Raw genomic sequence first — 17,963 nt, 5'->3', positions numbered from 1 at the left:
AGATTCCAGGAGGAGGATATGTGCATGTCCCATGGACAAGACAGGATATTTTGTCCTTTACAAATGATTTCCCTCGACTACGCGAAAAGCCTGTCGAGTGGTATAGGCAGGTGGACCGATTTGTGAAGTTGTCTAAAGTATTATGGATTGACCTGAATAGCCTATTTGATAGAATAGTACCAGCGGATCTATGGACAGAGTGCAAACTCATGATAAATTGGCCAACACAAGAATACCCTAGGGATCCAAAAACAGGGGCTCCAGACTCCGAGGTAAAGAAGAAATATGAACAGGTTATTGCCTTTCTGAAGAATAAGGTTCCACCTAAAGAGACAGATTGGGTGAAAATTGACAGAACACATCAGGAAAGCAAAGAGTCAGTACATGCATATTATGAGAGGCTGATCTTGGCCTTTAAACAGTTTAGTAGAGATGAAAATCTGAGTGAAAAGGATCTAAGTCATTTTGTATACAGGTTTGTAAATGGTCTACGTCCAGAAATTAGTGAGATGATAAAACAACATACTGTAGATTGGCAAAATAAGAAAATAGAAGAAGTATTGAGACATGCTAAATATTTCAGTGATGAGATTGAAGCTAAACAGCGAAAATTGAAAGAAGAGGCTATGTGGGCACAAGTAAAGGTAGCAGAGAGACAGGAAGCTCAATTAGCAGAACAAGCGAATAATACAGGATCAAGACAAAAATTCAGTCCGGGGAAAGGTAAAGGAAAGATAGAGGAAGCTAAGAAGAAATTCCCATGTCATAATTGCGGTAGAATAGGGCATTGGAAATCCGAGTGTAAATTCCCCCCCCAAGTACTAACAATGAAAATTCATCATTGAATCCACAGGTGCAGAATGAGGTGAGTGGTCAACCGCAGCGACAGCAGCAGGTTGTTACCCAACAGAATCAGGTGCCAAAACCGCCTTTTCTACAGAGCAAAAAACTCCCAGAAGTATAGTAGCGAAACGGGATTCTACAACGAAGAACAGGTAAATAAGCTGCCACACGCTAGCGCTGTTTCGCAGTATTGGCTACAACGCGATGAGAGTGATTCAGAAGAGGGTTATTGACGGTGCCGAAGGGAGGAAGATGAGTGCGTACTTCGCGCAACTCTAGAAGTAGACGAGACAGGCCCATTTGTAGATGGAACGATTAATAATGAAAATATTACTTTCCTAGTTGATACTGGTGCTACTCGATCAACTGTCAGATCAGCTGTTGTTAAGAACCTTCCTCTCTCGGATGCAACGATCCAAGTAGTTGGTGTATTCAACAGGCAGATTAAACTTTCCTTACAGAGCCAGTGAAAGTTAGCATAGGGAAATTTTCGAAAATGCACCGCTTTGTCGTGTGCGATACAAGTCCTGTGAATTTGTTAGGTAGGGATTTGTTGTGTAAAATGAACTGCACTATATTTTGTACCCCAGATGGGATAGCATTTGAAACCCCGGATGAAGATGTGCTGTATAAAATGACAATGGCAAACAGGGAAAATTAGGTTATTGAAACTTATGCTGTATTTAACCCTGATGAATTACCTAAAGAATTAAAACAGTCTGTAAAAGCAGAAGTTTGGGATTTCACAGGAGAAGACGTGGGATTAATGAGAAATATAGATCTAGTAAAAATAACAGTAAAAGAAGGAGTAAGCTATCCAAATGTTCCTCACTATAAACTGACACCTCAGGGATGTGGAATTCCTATAGCCCGACGCCCAGGACATATTGTTTGGAGTCAAGGGCAACAAGTTTTAATGTGCATTTTGTCCTTGGGACAAGCAGGCCTAACCCTCTGCAGCACACACCCTTTGGCTGCAAGTTTTCAGTACCCCATTAAGGATCAGGGAAGGGCACTGCCTGCAGTTAAGTTAATATTTGTGTGCATATGTTAATGCTGTTCAAACTTGTATTTATGGTTCATTAATTGAAAGCCTTTATTATTAGGGTGAGCCCTCTCAGTAAATGTAACTTCTGACTGCACTACTGACAGTGGTTCCAGTATAAAAATGTGTAAAACGGTTTCAAAGTTTAGCAATATGAGGCTATGCATAATGCTCCCAGAAGGCTCTCTGATTAGATGCAAATATTTGCAGAAGCTTGAAAGCAAGATTAATGATTCTTTGCTTTCAATATAAAATGTTACTAAAAAATGAAAGTAGGGATTTTTTTTTTGCTAAACTGCTGTAAAATTTCAGGTACCATTTCTTTGCAGCATCATTTAGTGATGCATGCTAGTATTTCCCCAAAACATTCATATTAGAAAAATAAGTGTAACCAGTTTCAATAAGATTTTGGGAAACATAAATAAACAAGCATTGGCAAAGTCAATAGGTCTGAAATGGTGGTCAGCTTTTTAGTTTTCGCAATGCGTGACTTGTGTTGGCATGGTTTTTGTAAAACCTTATTGACGTGAGAGCTGCTGGACCCTCACCATTATAACAAACGCAAAAATTGTTTCTGGTCTCAAAAAAGCACACACTGCCACATTAGTTACTGGCACTGAACAAAACTAATTTGTGTGCCGATATTTTCCTTGTGACAGAGCAGAATGCTGTCACTCTCCATGAAGCCAGACGAGATAGATAGATAGATAGATAGATAGATAGATAGATAGATAGATAGATAGATAGATAGATAGAGAGACACACACACAAAAGGTCATGGTCAACGCCAGACCAAACTAGGGGCCCAATTATTAAAGAAAGTCTCAAAGGTGCACCCTTGGTATATGTCCTTGCATTAAGGGCAGCAATATGGCTTTCGTGAATTCGCAAGAATTTACAGCAGTAGGGCAAGAGATAGTACTCCTAGAAAATATTTGTGAACTGCATTTTAGCATGAGCAAATATGCATGTGTAGATTTGCTCATGCGAAAACCTGAGTGTTTGCAAGTTTATTTTCCCTCCAACCACTTTTTTCCCCATTTCTGGAAGAAGGTTTACTTCTGCAATTGTCAGGAGTACATTTCCAACATTTCTCAGTATTGGAAAAGTTTAGAGAAGAGTTGTTGAAAACCCTTAAAACGTGCAAGTTAGTAGGTTCACACAGACTCAAAAGGACATTCAAACCCGTGAACTATTGTTTACCACTACCTTTGGTCCCAGTATGTAGATCTGCGGAAACGTAGCAACATAAAGGGATTGCTAGTATTCAAACACTACTATGGTATGAGCCCTGGCATAATCAGAGAGGCTATATGAGAGCTCTTATATAATGAGATTGCTGCCATAATTTGTCGCCGCACAACATGGAACCAATGGGACAAGTGGAGTTTGTTACAGGACAAGTAGATTTATAAAGCAACCTGCCCCATGGACAAGTAGATATTTTAATAAATTCCACACCCCTGCACCTGAAATAATTGAAGGAGTAACTCCTGTGATTGAGAAAATGATAAAACAAGGTATTTTGAGAGAAATAATGAGAAGTCCATGTAATTCACCAATAATGGGACTGGAAAAGCCTAGTGGGAAGTTCAGGATAGTACAAGATCTGAGAAAGATGAACAAAATTGTTGTGTCATGCTGTCCCATTGTACCAAATCCATCTGTGATTTTATATCAGATTCCCCATGACGCAGAATGGTATATAGTGATTGATCTATGCCATGCTTTCTTTTCCATCCCATTGCACCATGACAGTCAGCAAATTTTTGCGTTTCGATTCGGCGAGCGTATTTTGGCTTGGTGCCGAATTCCACAGGGGTATACAGAAAGCCCCTCAATATTTAATCAGCTATTGAAGAAGTCTTTGGAAAGTCTAGAAATGCCCGAAAATTCAGTAATAGTTCAGTATATCGACGACCGTCTTGTGGCGTCGAAAACCAATGAGGCTTGTGAACTAGACACTATATATATACACACTTGAGAGGGAGGGACAGGGAGCATATAAGGTGAGAAAGGGATAGGTCCTGTACCGGTGCTCCTAGAGTAAATACACGTACAAATGAGGTAACAGTTCCTAAGGAAAACAGTGCCAATATGGTCTACTGTGGGACGAGAGAAAGATAGGGCAGAGGGAGGGTTGTGGGTAAGGTTCGAGAATGAAAATGTAGTGAAGACCAGATACTCCTGGGTGGTACTGGAAGTGCCCTCACACACCCTTGCGGGTGCAAAGCATCATCATCGGGCGGTGCTCCTCGTGGGGGTGGCGCTGCAGTCCCTCACGGGCCCTCAGGAGGGCTCTCTGTCGGAGATCTTTTGATGGAGTCGCCGTAGTTGTGCGTGCGGGTGTGTGGGGTAGGAGAAAGACAGTGTCGTGGTGAAGCTAAAAAGACCTTGTGGTCAACATGTTTCGCGCTGCCCGCGGTCCCTAGTGGATCCTTAGCCCTTCGTCAGGACCAAAGTGAAAATTAAATCATAAGGGAGAGGGATTTAGGAAAAAAGGAGGATAACCTATAATCCCAAAATATAGAAAAAAGGAACACGGGTTATTCGTGTCCTTGGCGTCGAACCTACAGGGAGAGGGAGAAAACAGAGAAGTTAAAAAACATGAGAGGCTCCTCTCGGACTGGGACTAATGTATCGTGCACCAGTGGGGAGAGCATACCAGCCGAAATCGTGCTGGGGTGAGTGGTTGTACCGCGTGTCAAGAAGGAGGCAGGGTAAGAGTACAACCGTGCCCAAATGGGGGTCAGAACGAGACACAGATAAGCTCAATTCATAATGTGAAAGTGACAGATATCCATCCAAGTGAGATATGCCACACTGGATGAGTTCATGGGTGTGAGGCCACACATGCTGGATGTGTCGTGAAACTATGGAAGGTCGAAGTGCCAGGCAATAGCAGTGAACTCGCTGGTGAACGGGGGCTGCCCGGTCTACTAAACAGATGGCGAAGGGGTGAACTAGGTGCGTAGCTGCCCGTGATTCTATCAGTGCCAGCACCTAGTCTAGGCCACATTTATATCGGGTGGGTACTTTAGGCATAAATATCGACTGTGACGTATACGTAAATAAACATGCCACATGTATGTAGGGTGAGTACATAAGGCATAATGATCGACTGTGACGTATACGTAAATAAACACATGCCAGTAAAACATGATCTCAATATCCTACCTGCAAAAGTCAGGGTCCAAGCTGTGCCGGGTATTGACCGTCTGGGGCGGGGGCTACAGCTACAGAAAATAAAATTGAGGGGAATAAAGCCTACATAAGCAAAGGGAGCCAGGAAGGCAGAAAAACTCACATAGACGGCTGGTTTGTGAAAACAAGCGGTATATGAAGGGAGGGGGGGAAAATGGATTCCTTCGAGATCACCGCTGAAGGCAGTAGCGCATACGCGTCTAGAGTACTTACATCTGCCCCGGAAGTTCCGATTCAGTAACCTAGGGTGCCTCCAGAGTCGCCGGTAACAATCAAAGATGGGGTGGGGCTTTTTATACTGTGAAGGATTAGGAGTAGTTGTTCCGGGAACGGAACTGAGACTAAGGAGGGACTAGCCTAGGGGCCGAAAAGGTGGCGGCCATCTTGGAACGGGTACCAGGGTGAACCTAATCGTAAGAGGGAACCATCTCTAGTGGTTGAAGAAACTGTTCTCGTAATTCTGAGCGATCAATGTAGGTGGCGAGACTAGTGCACTATATGATAGAGTGATGGTGAGCCTCTGGCAGAGTTCAGAATAGCGGGTCAGTGGTAAATGCTCAGTGTATCATACCCAGCTTGTATACAGTATGTATGATGGGAGGTACTGCGAGAAGGGAACAGTGTTCCTGCACCACCCAAGAGGACATCAAACGGTTGGTGCAAGTGCTCAAAGTTAAACTGGAGGTGTGTTAGGAAACCATACTGGCGGCTAATGGGTGCACGTTAGTGACTGCTACAATATCGGTGTCTGTTGCTTGACAGATAAACAGCAGTATATACCAAGGGTATAGCTGTGTAATTAAGGGAAGTAGAGTCACAGCTGTACGTGTAAACTCGGGCAATGAAAGTAAAAAGGACTCTCCAGAGTGTCAAGGGAAGAGAGTACCCCAAGGTATGTCATGAGCATGGCAGATGAACAGCGGTATGTACCAAGAGTACAACTGTGAGTAAGGGAGATGAAGTCACAGCTGTGTGTGTGTTCTTGGTAACTCTGGCGGTGAAGGTATAAGGTACTCTCCAGGGTGTCAAGGAAGGAGAGCACTCCAAGGAATGTCATCATTGAGACCTGTGACATTAGACCCGAGTCTGAAAACCCACCGTTGCTCAGTCTTAAATAGGGTCGTCGCTGTCCATGCGGGGTTGTGGTCTATCACAGTCCAGTTTAGACTATCAGGGGAGTGGTTGAGTTCCAGGAAAAGGTTCTGCAACCTCGTCTGAGTTCTTTTGCACCGTATCGTGCTCTTGTGTTCCCCGATCCGGGTTTTGACAGGTCTTGCCGTCATCCCAATGTAGCGGAGTCCGCATGGGCAGGTGAGTAGATAAATGCAATTCTTGGAGTTGCAGTTGGTGTGACGTCTTAATTGCCATGGTCTGGGCAGTCCTAGATCGACCTCTTTCATGGGTTTAGTTTGTGGACAGCAAGAACATGACCCACAGGGGAAATGGCCAGAAACTGGAGGTAAGTTCCAAAGGGTTTGGGGCGGTTTAGAAATGGTTCTGGGACGTGTGTGTACTAGAATGTCTCTCAAATTCTGAGTGCGTTTAAATGCAAACAGGGGGAGAGGGCCCGGGTCAAATGATCCAGTTCTAAGTATCCGCCAATGTCTTTTCACTATTCTCTGGATAGTGTTGGAGAGGGGAGTGAAAGAGGTAACGCACGTAAGTGTGGTACTCTCAGATCTCATTTTTGTTTCCAGCAGAGATTCACGATGGTTGTTCCTGGCCCTCTTGTGGGCTGTTTTAATGATGCTGACGGGGTAGTCCCTGGCAATAAGATTCTTTTTGAGGATGGTCGCTTGGACTTCGAACTCAGTGAGAGTGTTACAATTTCTTCTGAGACGGAGAAACTGACCCACAGGGAGGTTATCCCTTCGTGCTTTGGGGTGGTGGCTGTGATAGAGTAAGAGGCTGTTTCTGTCAGTGGGTTTTTTGTGGTTAGTAGTGAGAATACCCCCATCTTTGAGTGATATAGAAAGGTCCAAGAACGGTATAGACTCGGGGGATTGGGTCCCAGTGAATCTGAGGAAGGGGTCAATAGTGTTCATCCAAACGAAGAATGCGGCGCAATCCTCTACACTTCCTCTCCAAAAGATGAGGATGTCGTCGATGTATCGACGCCAAAGGAGGATGTTGTCATGGAAGGGGTTGGAGGGTGTCCTGATTTTTTTTTCCTCCAGGTCGGCCATGTAGAGGCATGCCAGGTTCAGCGCGAAGGTGCTGCCCATGCACGTACCTTGGGTTTGGTGGTATAGTTTGTTATTAAATGCAAAGAAATTCTCTTTGAGTGCGAGGTGGGCACAGTCACAAATAAAAGGTATTGGAGTGACGTAGGGCCAAGGATCCACACTGTGTAGGGCACGTTCAAGAACAGCGAGGGTAGCGTCCTGAGGTATGTTTGTATATAATGCCTCGACATCCAAGGTGACGAGAAGGTCAATCGTCTCTGGGGAATCAAATTGCTGTATCAAATTGAGGACCTCCATGGTGTCTCTCAAATAGGTGGGAGTATTGATTACCAGAGGTCGTAGGAAAAAATCACAAAACTTACTCAATGGTTCAAGTAAGGAGTTGATGCCGGAGACGATGGGGCGTCCAGGGGGGGGGGTTGATGCCTTTATGGATTTTCGGAAGGCAGTAGAAATACGGTGTCCGAGGGTTGGTTTGGTTCAAAAAAAGGGGGACACTATAGCCTTGCTGAATCATTTGGCAGATGGAGGACTTAAAGTGTCACCATCAAAATTACAATTTTGCAAGAAAGAAGTACAATATTTAGGACATCACATTGAAAAAGGACTGAGAAAAATAACGATAGACAGAATCAGGATCATAAAAGGAATGAGAGCACACATGACCCAAAGAGAGGTGAGAATGTTTCTGGGAATGGTTGGATATTGTCGTCAATGGATCAGCAACTTTTCGTTGATCGCAAAACCTCTGGTACGACCGACGAGAAGCGATGTGAAAGATCCCATTGATTTGAACAAGGAAGAATTGGCAGCATTTAAATGATTGAGAGATGGGCTGTGTGAAGCACCTGCACTAGGTATGCCTGACTACGAGAAAGAGTTTGAGTTGTACTGCAGTGAGAGAAATGGATGTGCGCTCTCTGTGCTAATACAGAAGCGTGGAAAACTGAGGAGACCAATTGCATATTTTTCATCAATGTTGGACCCAGTAGCTGTGGCCCTACCTGGGTGTTTGAAAGCAGTAGCTGCTACATGCTGAAGTTTGGAACAGAGTGAGGGAATTGTGATGGGATATCCTGTGTTTGTACCTCATGATGTGGCAATCCTTTTAACCAGGAGTCGTACTCAGTATATGACACATAGTCGGCTGACTAAGTATGAGAAAGTTATACTAGGTGCAACAAATGTAATTCTTGTGAGATGTTTAAATGTGAATCCTTCAACATTACTGCCTGATGCTGAGAATGTGGAAGTCAGAGATGAAGCAGATCTTGATTGTCTGGATGTACTTGATTTCTGTACAAAACCACGACCTGACATAAAAGATGTACCCTTACCAGAAAGTGATTTTGTCATGTTCGTAGATGGATCTTGTTTGAGAACAGATGATGGAGTGTTAAGTGCAGCATATGCGGTATGTACGGTTGCAGCAGTAATGGAAACATCCTATCTGAAAGGAGTAAAATCGGCCCAAGTAGCTGAACTTACTTCGGTCAGATATGGCTGCAGAGAGGATTTTTGACATCAAGTGTAACTCCCATTAAGAATGCTGAAGTGGTTGGAAAATTGCTTGAGGCGATACAGCTGCCTAGGCAATTGGCTGTTGTGAAGTGCGCTGCCCATAGTCAAAGTGGTCATTATATCGCCACTGGCAATAAATATGCAAACGACATGGCACAATACTGTGCACAAAATCAGAATTCCATTAATCGGGCTAAGGAAAGAGAGGGGATTTCTTGCTCCTTGATGTTTACTAACATTGTGGGAACATGGGAAGAAGTGAGACAATTACAGGAAGAAGCAGGAGATGAGGAAATGAAGCAGTGGGTAAAAGCAGGATGTTCACCAAGAGAGAAGGATCATGTGTGGGTCTATCGGGATGGAAGACCAGTTATGCCTGATAGCATGATGTCTGCCTTGGCACGGATGTATCATGGTCAGGGACCCATAGGGAGAGATGCTATGATCAGGTCATTTAAGCAGACCTGGTACAATGCAAAATTCAGACTTGTAGCAGAAAGTCTTTGTCAGAGATGCCTAATATGTCAGCAATACAATCCGGGAAGAAAGACAGTAGTGAGTCTAGGAACAATAGGTCGAGAAGGAGGGCCTTTTACCAGAATGCAAGTGGATTTCATTGAGATGCCTCCCTGTAACAGATTGAGGTATGTTTTGGTTATGGTCTGTCTGTTTTCCAGATGGGTAGAGGCATTTCCAACAAGAAGAAATGATGGGATGACCGTGGCAAAATTACTTTTGAGGGAATTTATCCCTAGATTTGGGTTCCCAGTGACAATTGAATCAGACTGAGGCGGACATTTCCATAATGAGATCATAAAACTAATTTGTGAAGCATTGAATGTACGACAAAAACTACATTGTGCCTACCGACCAGAGGCTTCTGGTGTGGTTGAACAGATGAATGGTACTATCAAAAACAGGATAGGGAAAATGTGTTTAGCCACAGGTATGAAATGGCCTGATGTCTTGCCTCTGGTACTCATTACTATTAGATCAATTCCAGACAGAACTACAGGGTTAAGCCCCCATGATATGATCATTGGACGAGTCATGCGGCACGTGTTTATACCAGTCAACAAGCTGATGACTATAACTGATGACATGGTGTTGGAATACTGTAAAAGCCTGGCTGACGCAGTTCATTCTGTTTTTCATCAGGTTGGAGCGGATGCCACCACCCTTGAAGAGAAGCCAGCCCATGATCTAAGCCCAGGGGACTGGGTGAGGATAAAAGTTCACAGAAGAAGAAACTGTTTGGTTCCAAGGTGGGGAAAACCAAGACAAGTCATCTTGACCACAACAACAGCTGTAAAGTGTGCTGGATTGAAAAACTGGATCCATGCAAGCCATACATTGAGAATTCCAAATCCAGTGGACAGCACAGAAAAAGAGTATTTTGATGAATCAGAATACAGTACTGAGTCGGATGACGGAGAGCAAAAAACAAAAGAAAACCCTGAAAGGGGGGGGAAACAGAACAAAGTCTAACATTTGTTCCCGGAAGTATTTCCCTGAGAAGAAGGTTACAGATTTCTGATACCAGTTCAGACTCAGAGACCGAACAAGGAGCGCAATGTTCTAGGGAAAAACAAGGGAAGACCAAAGAAAAATACAGTGAAGAGACAATAAAAGAAATTCATGAAAAGGAAGTGCCAGATGAAAGATTGAGAGAAATTCCACCTGAAACAACACATTTAGATGGACATGTGCCAGATACAGAGAGAGAGGGAAAGATTTTTGCGGAAGACCCCCGAGGAGGTGTAGGGAACTCCAACATCCAGTTAGAAGCAGGGACAAGTAGTCAGCAGGAAGATTGCGTGTCGGAGATTCGAGGAGGGACAGAAGTAGGGAAAACAAAAGAAGTGGTGGAAAAAGAAACTGCTGAGAGTAAAAAGCAAGCTGAAACAGAGTCAGAGGAAAGCGAAGATGAAATACCTGAAGGTCGAGTTCTAAGAAAGAGAGCTTGGAGAACTGAAAAGAACGATAAAGGAAGTAAATTGAAAAGAGCAGCAAAGGACGACGTTTGGCCAAATAAAATAAAAAAATTAAGATATCGACTGACACGAGTAAATTCACCAAGGGCTAAACAGGTGAATGAAGTGACGAGTCAGGAGAAATCAAAAGACAAAGAAACAATTGTATTTAAGGAAAGCAAAAGAACAAGAAAACCTAAACAGAAGAAGTATAAATCACCAGAATGGACGTATGTGGCCCTGCCTGAAGTAAAAGAAGAGGCGGATAGCCAAGGAAATCCAGAGGCGATTGTACCAGAAGTGGTTGAGGAAGACGAAGAATTGGAAATCCTGAGAGTTATCTTGTCCGATATTGGAGAAGAAGCGGATGTTCAGGACATTCTGTATACAGATCACGAAGGAAAAGTGAAAGATGATGATATGCCAAACTGAATGAGATAAGAAAACTACTGATGGAAAGACAATAAAATACGGAAAAAGACAAAAACTGGTAGAACCAAGTAGGTGCTTAGAGCCTTGGGTTAGAAAACTAGCTGTGAAGTAGAAGAGGCTAAGTCAAAAGACACTGTCCATTTTACCAGAAATGGCAAACACAGATAGTAGAAAAGGTAGATTTACGCTCTTGAAAAGATGGTGTAAAATGTGGTTGTTGTTGTACATGATTACTAATGCTTTTGTGGAGTGTACTTGCTCTCCTGATCTCATTTAAAGTTACTATAGATACAATAGAAGGACATAGTGAAAACAAAACTAATATAGGAAAGATTCAAAAGGTAGTTCCGACTAGAATAGATAAAAACTATTTACATAAAGACAGGTCTATAACCAATTTTTCTAATAATGTGTTTTCGAAATTGTTGTATGAATATGTAAAGACAATGGATGTAAGGGACTGCTATGTCTGTATGCAGTTACCTGCCTCTGTATCGGAGGGAGTGACTTATCACCACCTTCCAGTAACTTATGGAATAACATGTAGTGTAATAGCTAGTTTATTTTACCAAATGGGAAAATTTGAATATTATTTTTCAGATGTAGATAACATATTTTCACAAGTACCATCAGTTAACAAGCTAAACAAGGTAAAACCTGCAAAGGTATTAGGTGAATTTTCTTAGAGACTAAAGAACTAACATTAGAATACATATTTGAAAACAATTTGACTTGCAGTTTAAAGAAAGAGGAAAATATATGTTTAGATATGGTTGAAGAAAGGAGACTGAAAATGCAAAGAAAGGCATCTGAAGGAAAGGTGGAGAAAACAGTCTGGGATGTAGCAATGGAAAAACAATTGAAAGGGGAAACTAGTCCAACTATGGCTTTAGATTGGCCTCAGAAAGGAAAATTGTGTATTAGAAGGAATCAAACTGCATATGATAACTATTTTGTAGGTAATAGCGAGTGCCACGATACATACCGAATCATGGGTGGATGGGGATTTAAAGGTGGAAAATATCCAGTATTTCCTGGGTTATATTTCATTTGTGGGAACAGGGCATATTATCGTTTGCCAGACCATTGGTATGGCACATGTTATGTAGGCCTAGTCTTTCCGAAGATTTTTCATATGGATAGAGGAGAAGATGGTGTATATAGTTTAGGTAGTTATTTAGCACATAGTAAGAGAGAATCTTGCTCAGAAATTGTGGGTGACATTTTTGGAGCATTGATACCAGCAGTGGGAATATCTCTGAATGCAAACAGAATTAGAATACTTTCAACAGTAGTGGATCGCTTGTCAACAAGCACCGCTGGAGGATTTTTATTGGTAAACACTGAAATGGTTGCCATGCGTGCCATGGTAATGAAAAATCGACTTGCCCTTGATATATTATTGGCAAAAGAGGGTGGTGTCTGCGGAATGCTGAAAGTTCAACATTGCTGTACTTACATTCCTGATGAAAGTAATGATTTGAAAATTTATATTAAAATTATTACAGAATTGCATGACGAAATTGCACCACTGGAGGTTGAAGGAGTTTGGGAGAAGATTGGAAAGAAAATATCAGCTATTAAAGATTTTTTAGTAAATTTAGGTAGTACCTTTTTAGGTAAAATATTATTTCCATTAACATGTGTGATTTTCATAGTATTAATAACAAGATTAGGGTGTATCTGTCGTAAAAAGAATAAAAACCAGAAAAGGTTAAAAAGAGAAAATTTAAAGGAGAAAAGACAAGAAACAAGAGAGAGAATTGGAGGAAGTTAAGGAGAGTATGTACAAATCAGTAAAAAGAGAAGAGACAGGGGAAACTGAATTATGAATAAAAGCAAGAAATCACTTTGAAATTCCGTAATATAGATACAAAATTTTGATGGTGTGGTGATATAATCACCAAAGGGGGGATTGATGGAGCGGGTAGTACAAAATTTTGTATATCCCCCCATTTCTGCATGATTCATATTAATTAGAATAATCTATTAATTGTAATAATATTAATCTGTTTGACGTCGTACCTAATCAATCTTACTAATGTATGAATTACACGTGGGATTTGCATTTTGCATGGCTAAAATAATTTGTAAACTAATATACGTACGCATACTAATGCTACAAAAATTAGAATATTGCATGATATATGTTGCTTTTGTGACGTATTTGTAAGTCGCACCAGATGACATTGTTTGGTGAATATAAACGCTTTGAATGTTGCTATTATGCTAGATAATTACATACACATAAGAGAATTAGTGAGGGTTAAACATTTTATTAGTTATTTCCATGTTTTAATTATGTTTTATGTTTGTTTTGCTTAAGTTGACCAATTGGGCCTACGTTAAGATGGCCGACTTTTGACATGACGGGACTAGTCACCATTCCACGAGGTGTCGGGTGAAGTGCGCCTGCGCCACTGCGAGCAACAGTGGCCTCATCCTAACCCCATGCAAGATGTACCCATCAAGGTCGTGATGGGAGAATTGCCAGAACTTTAAACAAAGGACTGTCTTTTAAACCGAAACCAGCAAGTGTGATGACATAACCAAATAGACTATGTGAGAACTTCACCGAACGACCCCAAACCCACCAATCAGGACTGCCTAAAACTGATTTTGTTACATCTTAACATTAAATTTATTATAAAAGATGGTAGAATAGTGAGTTAATGCTGATGCTGACGGAGAGATTTCTTCGACTTCGACTCTGAGACGTGCGAACTGATGGTTATTTTCCTGACGTTATGCTGACGGAGAAGACAGTGACACTGCTGGACAGCTGTTTCCCTGAATCATTGACAGACTGAATTGCTACCGATTCTGATGAATTAAAGATTTTCACGACTTGATTGACTTAGAGGACGACTAATAGTCAGATTAGGTAAATATGATGTTCCGTGGTTTGCTCAACAATTTACTAAAAATGTGCAATTAATTAGATAAGCAAAATTATTATTTTAACAAACAAATGTGTTGGGCTGTTCATTGATAGAGAAAAGATTGAGATTGAATATAAGATAAGAGGATTGAGTCACCATTATCCAAAAACAACTAATTTGATCTGTCGACTAAATGGAGGGAATATCTAGAAGAGCAGAGTTTAATAAAGGTATTTAATGTATGTTCTTTAGGTCAAAAGGTATTCCTTTCATGTCAGCGTTTGGAAAACGTATCTCTCCCGTAAGTGCAGATCAGTAATGTGAAAGTGTTGGTGTTATGGGCCCCACCAATGATTGTATTGAGTGAATGCACTAGTGCGATATTTGGTCTGTGACAAGGGGGGGACTTAAAAATTCCACCAACCTCTGTCCTGGAGATAACTCACAGAACATATGCTCACCCACAACAGAGCATTATAAAAGCCAAATATGTCTGACGTGCAGCTCGTACCCAACAGCGCCACCGTTGCTCACTGATAGCAACTGCTAGGGGTGAGTAATTCACTCTATGTTTACCAAAAGTTGTTCATCCCATCCTCGTCGCCACTTTTGGGAAGTGATAGTCCACAACTGCAGGGTAGGCAAACTGCAGTTATTGTGCTTAAGCGCACAGGCAAGGACCACTGACCACACCGCTCCCAACTGAATTCCACTCTACATTCCAAAACATCCTCTTACCTCATCATAGAATCACCAACAAGGAACCTTCCATGAGGAGTAAGCAGAAACTCTTCAGCAACACAAACCTCCACAATACCCTCCTCAGGTAATAGAAAGCTACTTGAGATTTTGATGACCTGATCATTCTTACAGGGTGGACGTAGCCTTTCTAACTCACTGCGATTATCACTCAACTGAATGATACCGCTTTTATAAACCTCACAAGGATTAACGGTTGTATCGGTTATGCTAAAATTCATAACACTGGCTTAAAAGCTACCCAAATATCTCGGAATTCAGCGTTTAATCCGGCGGGTAACTGTGAAATTCTGCTACAAATATGATTTCAATTCGGGGAACTACCGATATGAACTGCAATTCAACAGCCGTTCTCTATTTTAAATGCACACTGCCTTCTGAGGCGTACTTTAGGGAATAAATAAATGGAAGCAGATTCATACATGCGATTTTGGACATGTGCCAGTTTACAAATAATGCAATGTTCACAACTTCGCTTAAGAATTGTCCCTGTATACCTTCTCCTTCCAAAACGCGCATCTACAACTAAAGGTAGCAAATTTACTATCAGCTGTCCAATAACCAGTGCACACAACAACTTCACGCGTTGGCCAATAGACTTGGATGTCCGCTATCCAGAAGTCCCGTACCTGAAACTGTTCGATGGCCTTCAGTGGCTCTGTGCAATTGGTTAGGGTCTCTTTAAGATCTTCTCCGTTAGCTACCCCCAGGTCCTGCAGCCCGGAAAACATTCTACGCGTCCAAAGGGCTCAGGCACCCGTCCCGGTCAATTCTCTTCTGAGGCTGCCCGTAAACCTGCTTCCAATGCACGGAGTTTAGATCGCCGCTCTTAATCAAACAACTTCCGGTGTACACCAGACTAATTCTTCCCCTAACTCCTGACGCCAGCCCCAGGTTCCGGCTGCACGTCTCCATAGCAACTCTAATACCATCGACACAAAGGAAAGACTACGTTGCATAAAATGAAAAGCTGTTTGATAGATAGACTTCAAAGAATCACGTAAATCTGAAGAAAAAGCTATACATTAGCGATCAGTTGAACGCAATGGTACAGCGATGACCATTTAATCAGAAAATAGCAATACCTCTTATTTACAAACGCAAAAGTGTAGTAATAAGTAGAGCTATGAAACAAATCATTATCAAGTGGGGGTGGTGAACGTTTTAAAAAAGTATCTAGTCTTTGTATCAGGCAAGAAACTCACGATTTTTTTTAAACTAACAATGGCACTATTTTAGTATTCTTTCCTTAAACATCCTCCTCTTCGATGTAAGTTAATACAGAAATTAAATTCCTTTGAATCTTTTGCCATAAATCTCATATCTGTTCTCAAATGTTGAGTTCTGGATGCCGTTTGTGTTGCTTGTACAACGTAGGAAGCCCTATGAAAGGAGCCAACTTTTGCTAGACACGGAAGAATGATCTTTAGCACAAAAGGGACACAATGCCTTTAGGGAAAAAGCCTTCGAAATGCAATGGGTCTCACATTCACGTGAGTTTAATCTATTACCATTGTAAATGACAATGCCTTTTATTTATGTTTTGGGTTTTAAAATCTAAATAAAAGGCACTGTCAATTACAATGCTAATAACTTAAACTCTCGCAAATGCGAGACCTATTGCATTGCAAATGCTTGTTTAGGTCAAGTAAGTATAGCAACTTCCCGCTGTTGGTGCTGTCCGTTGCTAGTATATCATCCCTGGTGAGAACTGCAGGACACACTAATTGCAACTACAGTAATTCAGCGAAGAATGGGATCCTGTCCAGCCACAGTTTTGCGAATTCCGGCCAATATCTAGCCTAATATAATCCTTGTGAACATGAGAGCATAATAGTGTGATAACGCCAACTGCAGGGGTGTGGAATTTATTAAAATATCTACTTGTCCATGGGGCAGGTTGCTTCATAAATCTACTTGTCCTGTAACAAAATCCACTTGTCCCATTGGTGCCATGTTGTGCGGCGATAAATTATGGCAGCAATCTCATTATATAAGAGCTCTCATATAGCCTCTCTGATTATGCCAGGGCTCATACCATAGTAGTGTTTGAATACTAGCAATCCCTTTATGTTGCTACGTTTCCGCAGATCTACATACTGGGACCAAAGGTAGTGTTAAACAATAGTTCACGGGTTGGAATGTCCTTTTGAGTCTGTGCGAACCTACTAACTTGCATGTTTTAAAGGTTTTCAACAACTCTTCTCTAATCTTTTCCAATACTGAGAAATGTTGGAAATGTACTCCTGACAATGGCAGAAGTAAACCTTCTTCCAGAAATGGGAAAAAAGTGGTTGGAGGGAAAATAAACTTGCAAACACTCAGGTTTTCGCATGAGCAAATCTACACATGCATATTTGCTCATGCTAAAATGCAGTTCACAAATATTTTCTAGGAGTAATATCTCTTGACCTACTGCTGTAAATTCTTGTGAATTCACGAAAGCCATATTGCTGCCCTTAATGCAAGGACATATACCAAGGGTGCACCTTTGAGACTTTCTTTAATAATTGGGCCCCTAGTTTGGTCTGGCGTTGACCATGACCTTTTGTATTTATTAAAATTTTCTCTCTCTCTCTCTCTCTCTCTCTTTATCGGCTGGCTTCACGGTGAGTGACAGCATTCTGCTCTTTCACAAGGAGCATATCGGCACACAAATTAGTTTTGTTCAGTGCCAGTAACTAATGTCGCAGTGTGTGCTTTTTTGAGACCAGAACCATTTTTGCGTTTGCCAATGTTTGTTATAATGGTGAGGGTCCAGCAGCTCTCACATCAATAAGGTTTTACAAAAACCATGCCAACACAAGTCACGTATTGCGAAAACTAAAAAGCTGACCACCATTTCAGACCTATTGGCTTTGCCAATGCTTGTTTATTTATGTTTCCCAAAATCTTATTGAAACTGGTTACACTGATTTTTCTAATATGAATATTTTGGGGAAATACTAGCATGCATCAACACATTTTACTAAATGATGCTGCAAAGAAATGGTACCTGAAATTTGACAGCAGTTTAGCAAAGAAAAAAAGTTTCCTACTTTCATTTTTTAGTAACATTTTATATTGAAAGCAAAGAATCATTAATCTTGCTTTCAAGCTTCTGCAAATATTTGCATCT

General features: G+C 41.5%; 1 protein-coding gene across 2 annotated transcripts in view; it reads right to left on the bottom strand.

Moving 5' to 3' along the window:
* Window positions 1–15,715, bottom strand: part of NELFB (negative elongation factor complex member B) — a 229,629-nt gene extending 213,914 nt beyond the window's left edge. Inside the window, exon 1 of one of the 2 annotated variants that reach the window (XM_085611440.1) lies at window positions 15,475–15,715. In XM_085611440.1, coding sequence (XP_085467566.1) covers window positions 15,475–15,576 — 102 coding nt within the window. In that variant the 5' untranslated portion in view covers window positions 15,577–15,715. The remainder of the gene's footprint in view (window positions 1–15,474) is intronic. The other variant, XM_085611446.1, reaches the window with a different exon arrangement.
* Between the last annotated feature and the right edge of the window lie 2,248 nt (window positions 15,716–17,963).

The sequence above is a fragment of the Triturus cristatus genome, chromosome 1_2 (genome assembly GCF_964204655.1).
Source record: "Triturus cristatus chromosome 1_2, aTriCri1.1, whole genome shotgun sequence".
In the NCBI taxonomy this organism is placed as follows: domain Eukaryota; kingdom Metazoa; phylum Chordata; class Amphibia; order Caudata; family Salamandridae; genus Triturus; species Triturus cristatus.
The sequence above is the reverse complement of the archived record's forward strand: the minus strand, read 5'-3'. Positions and strand labels throughout refer to the sequence as shown.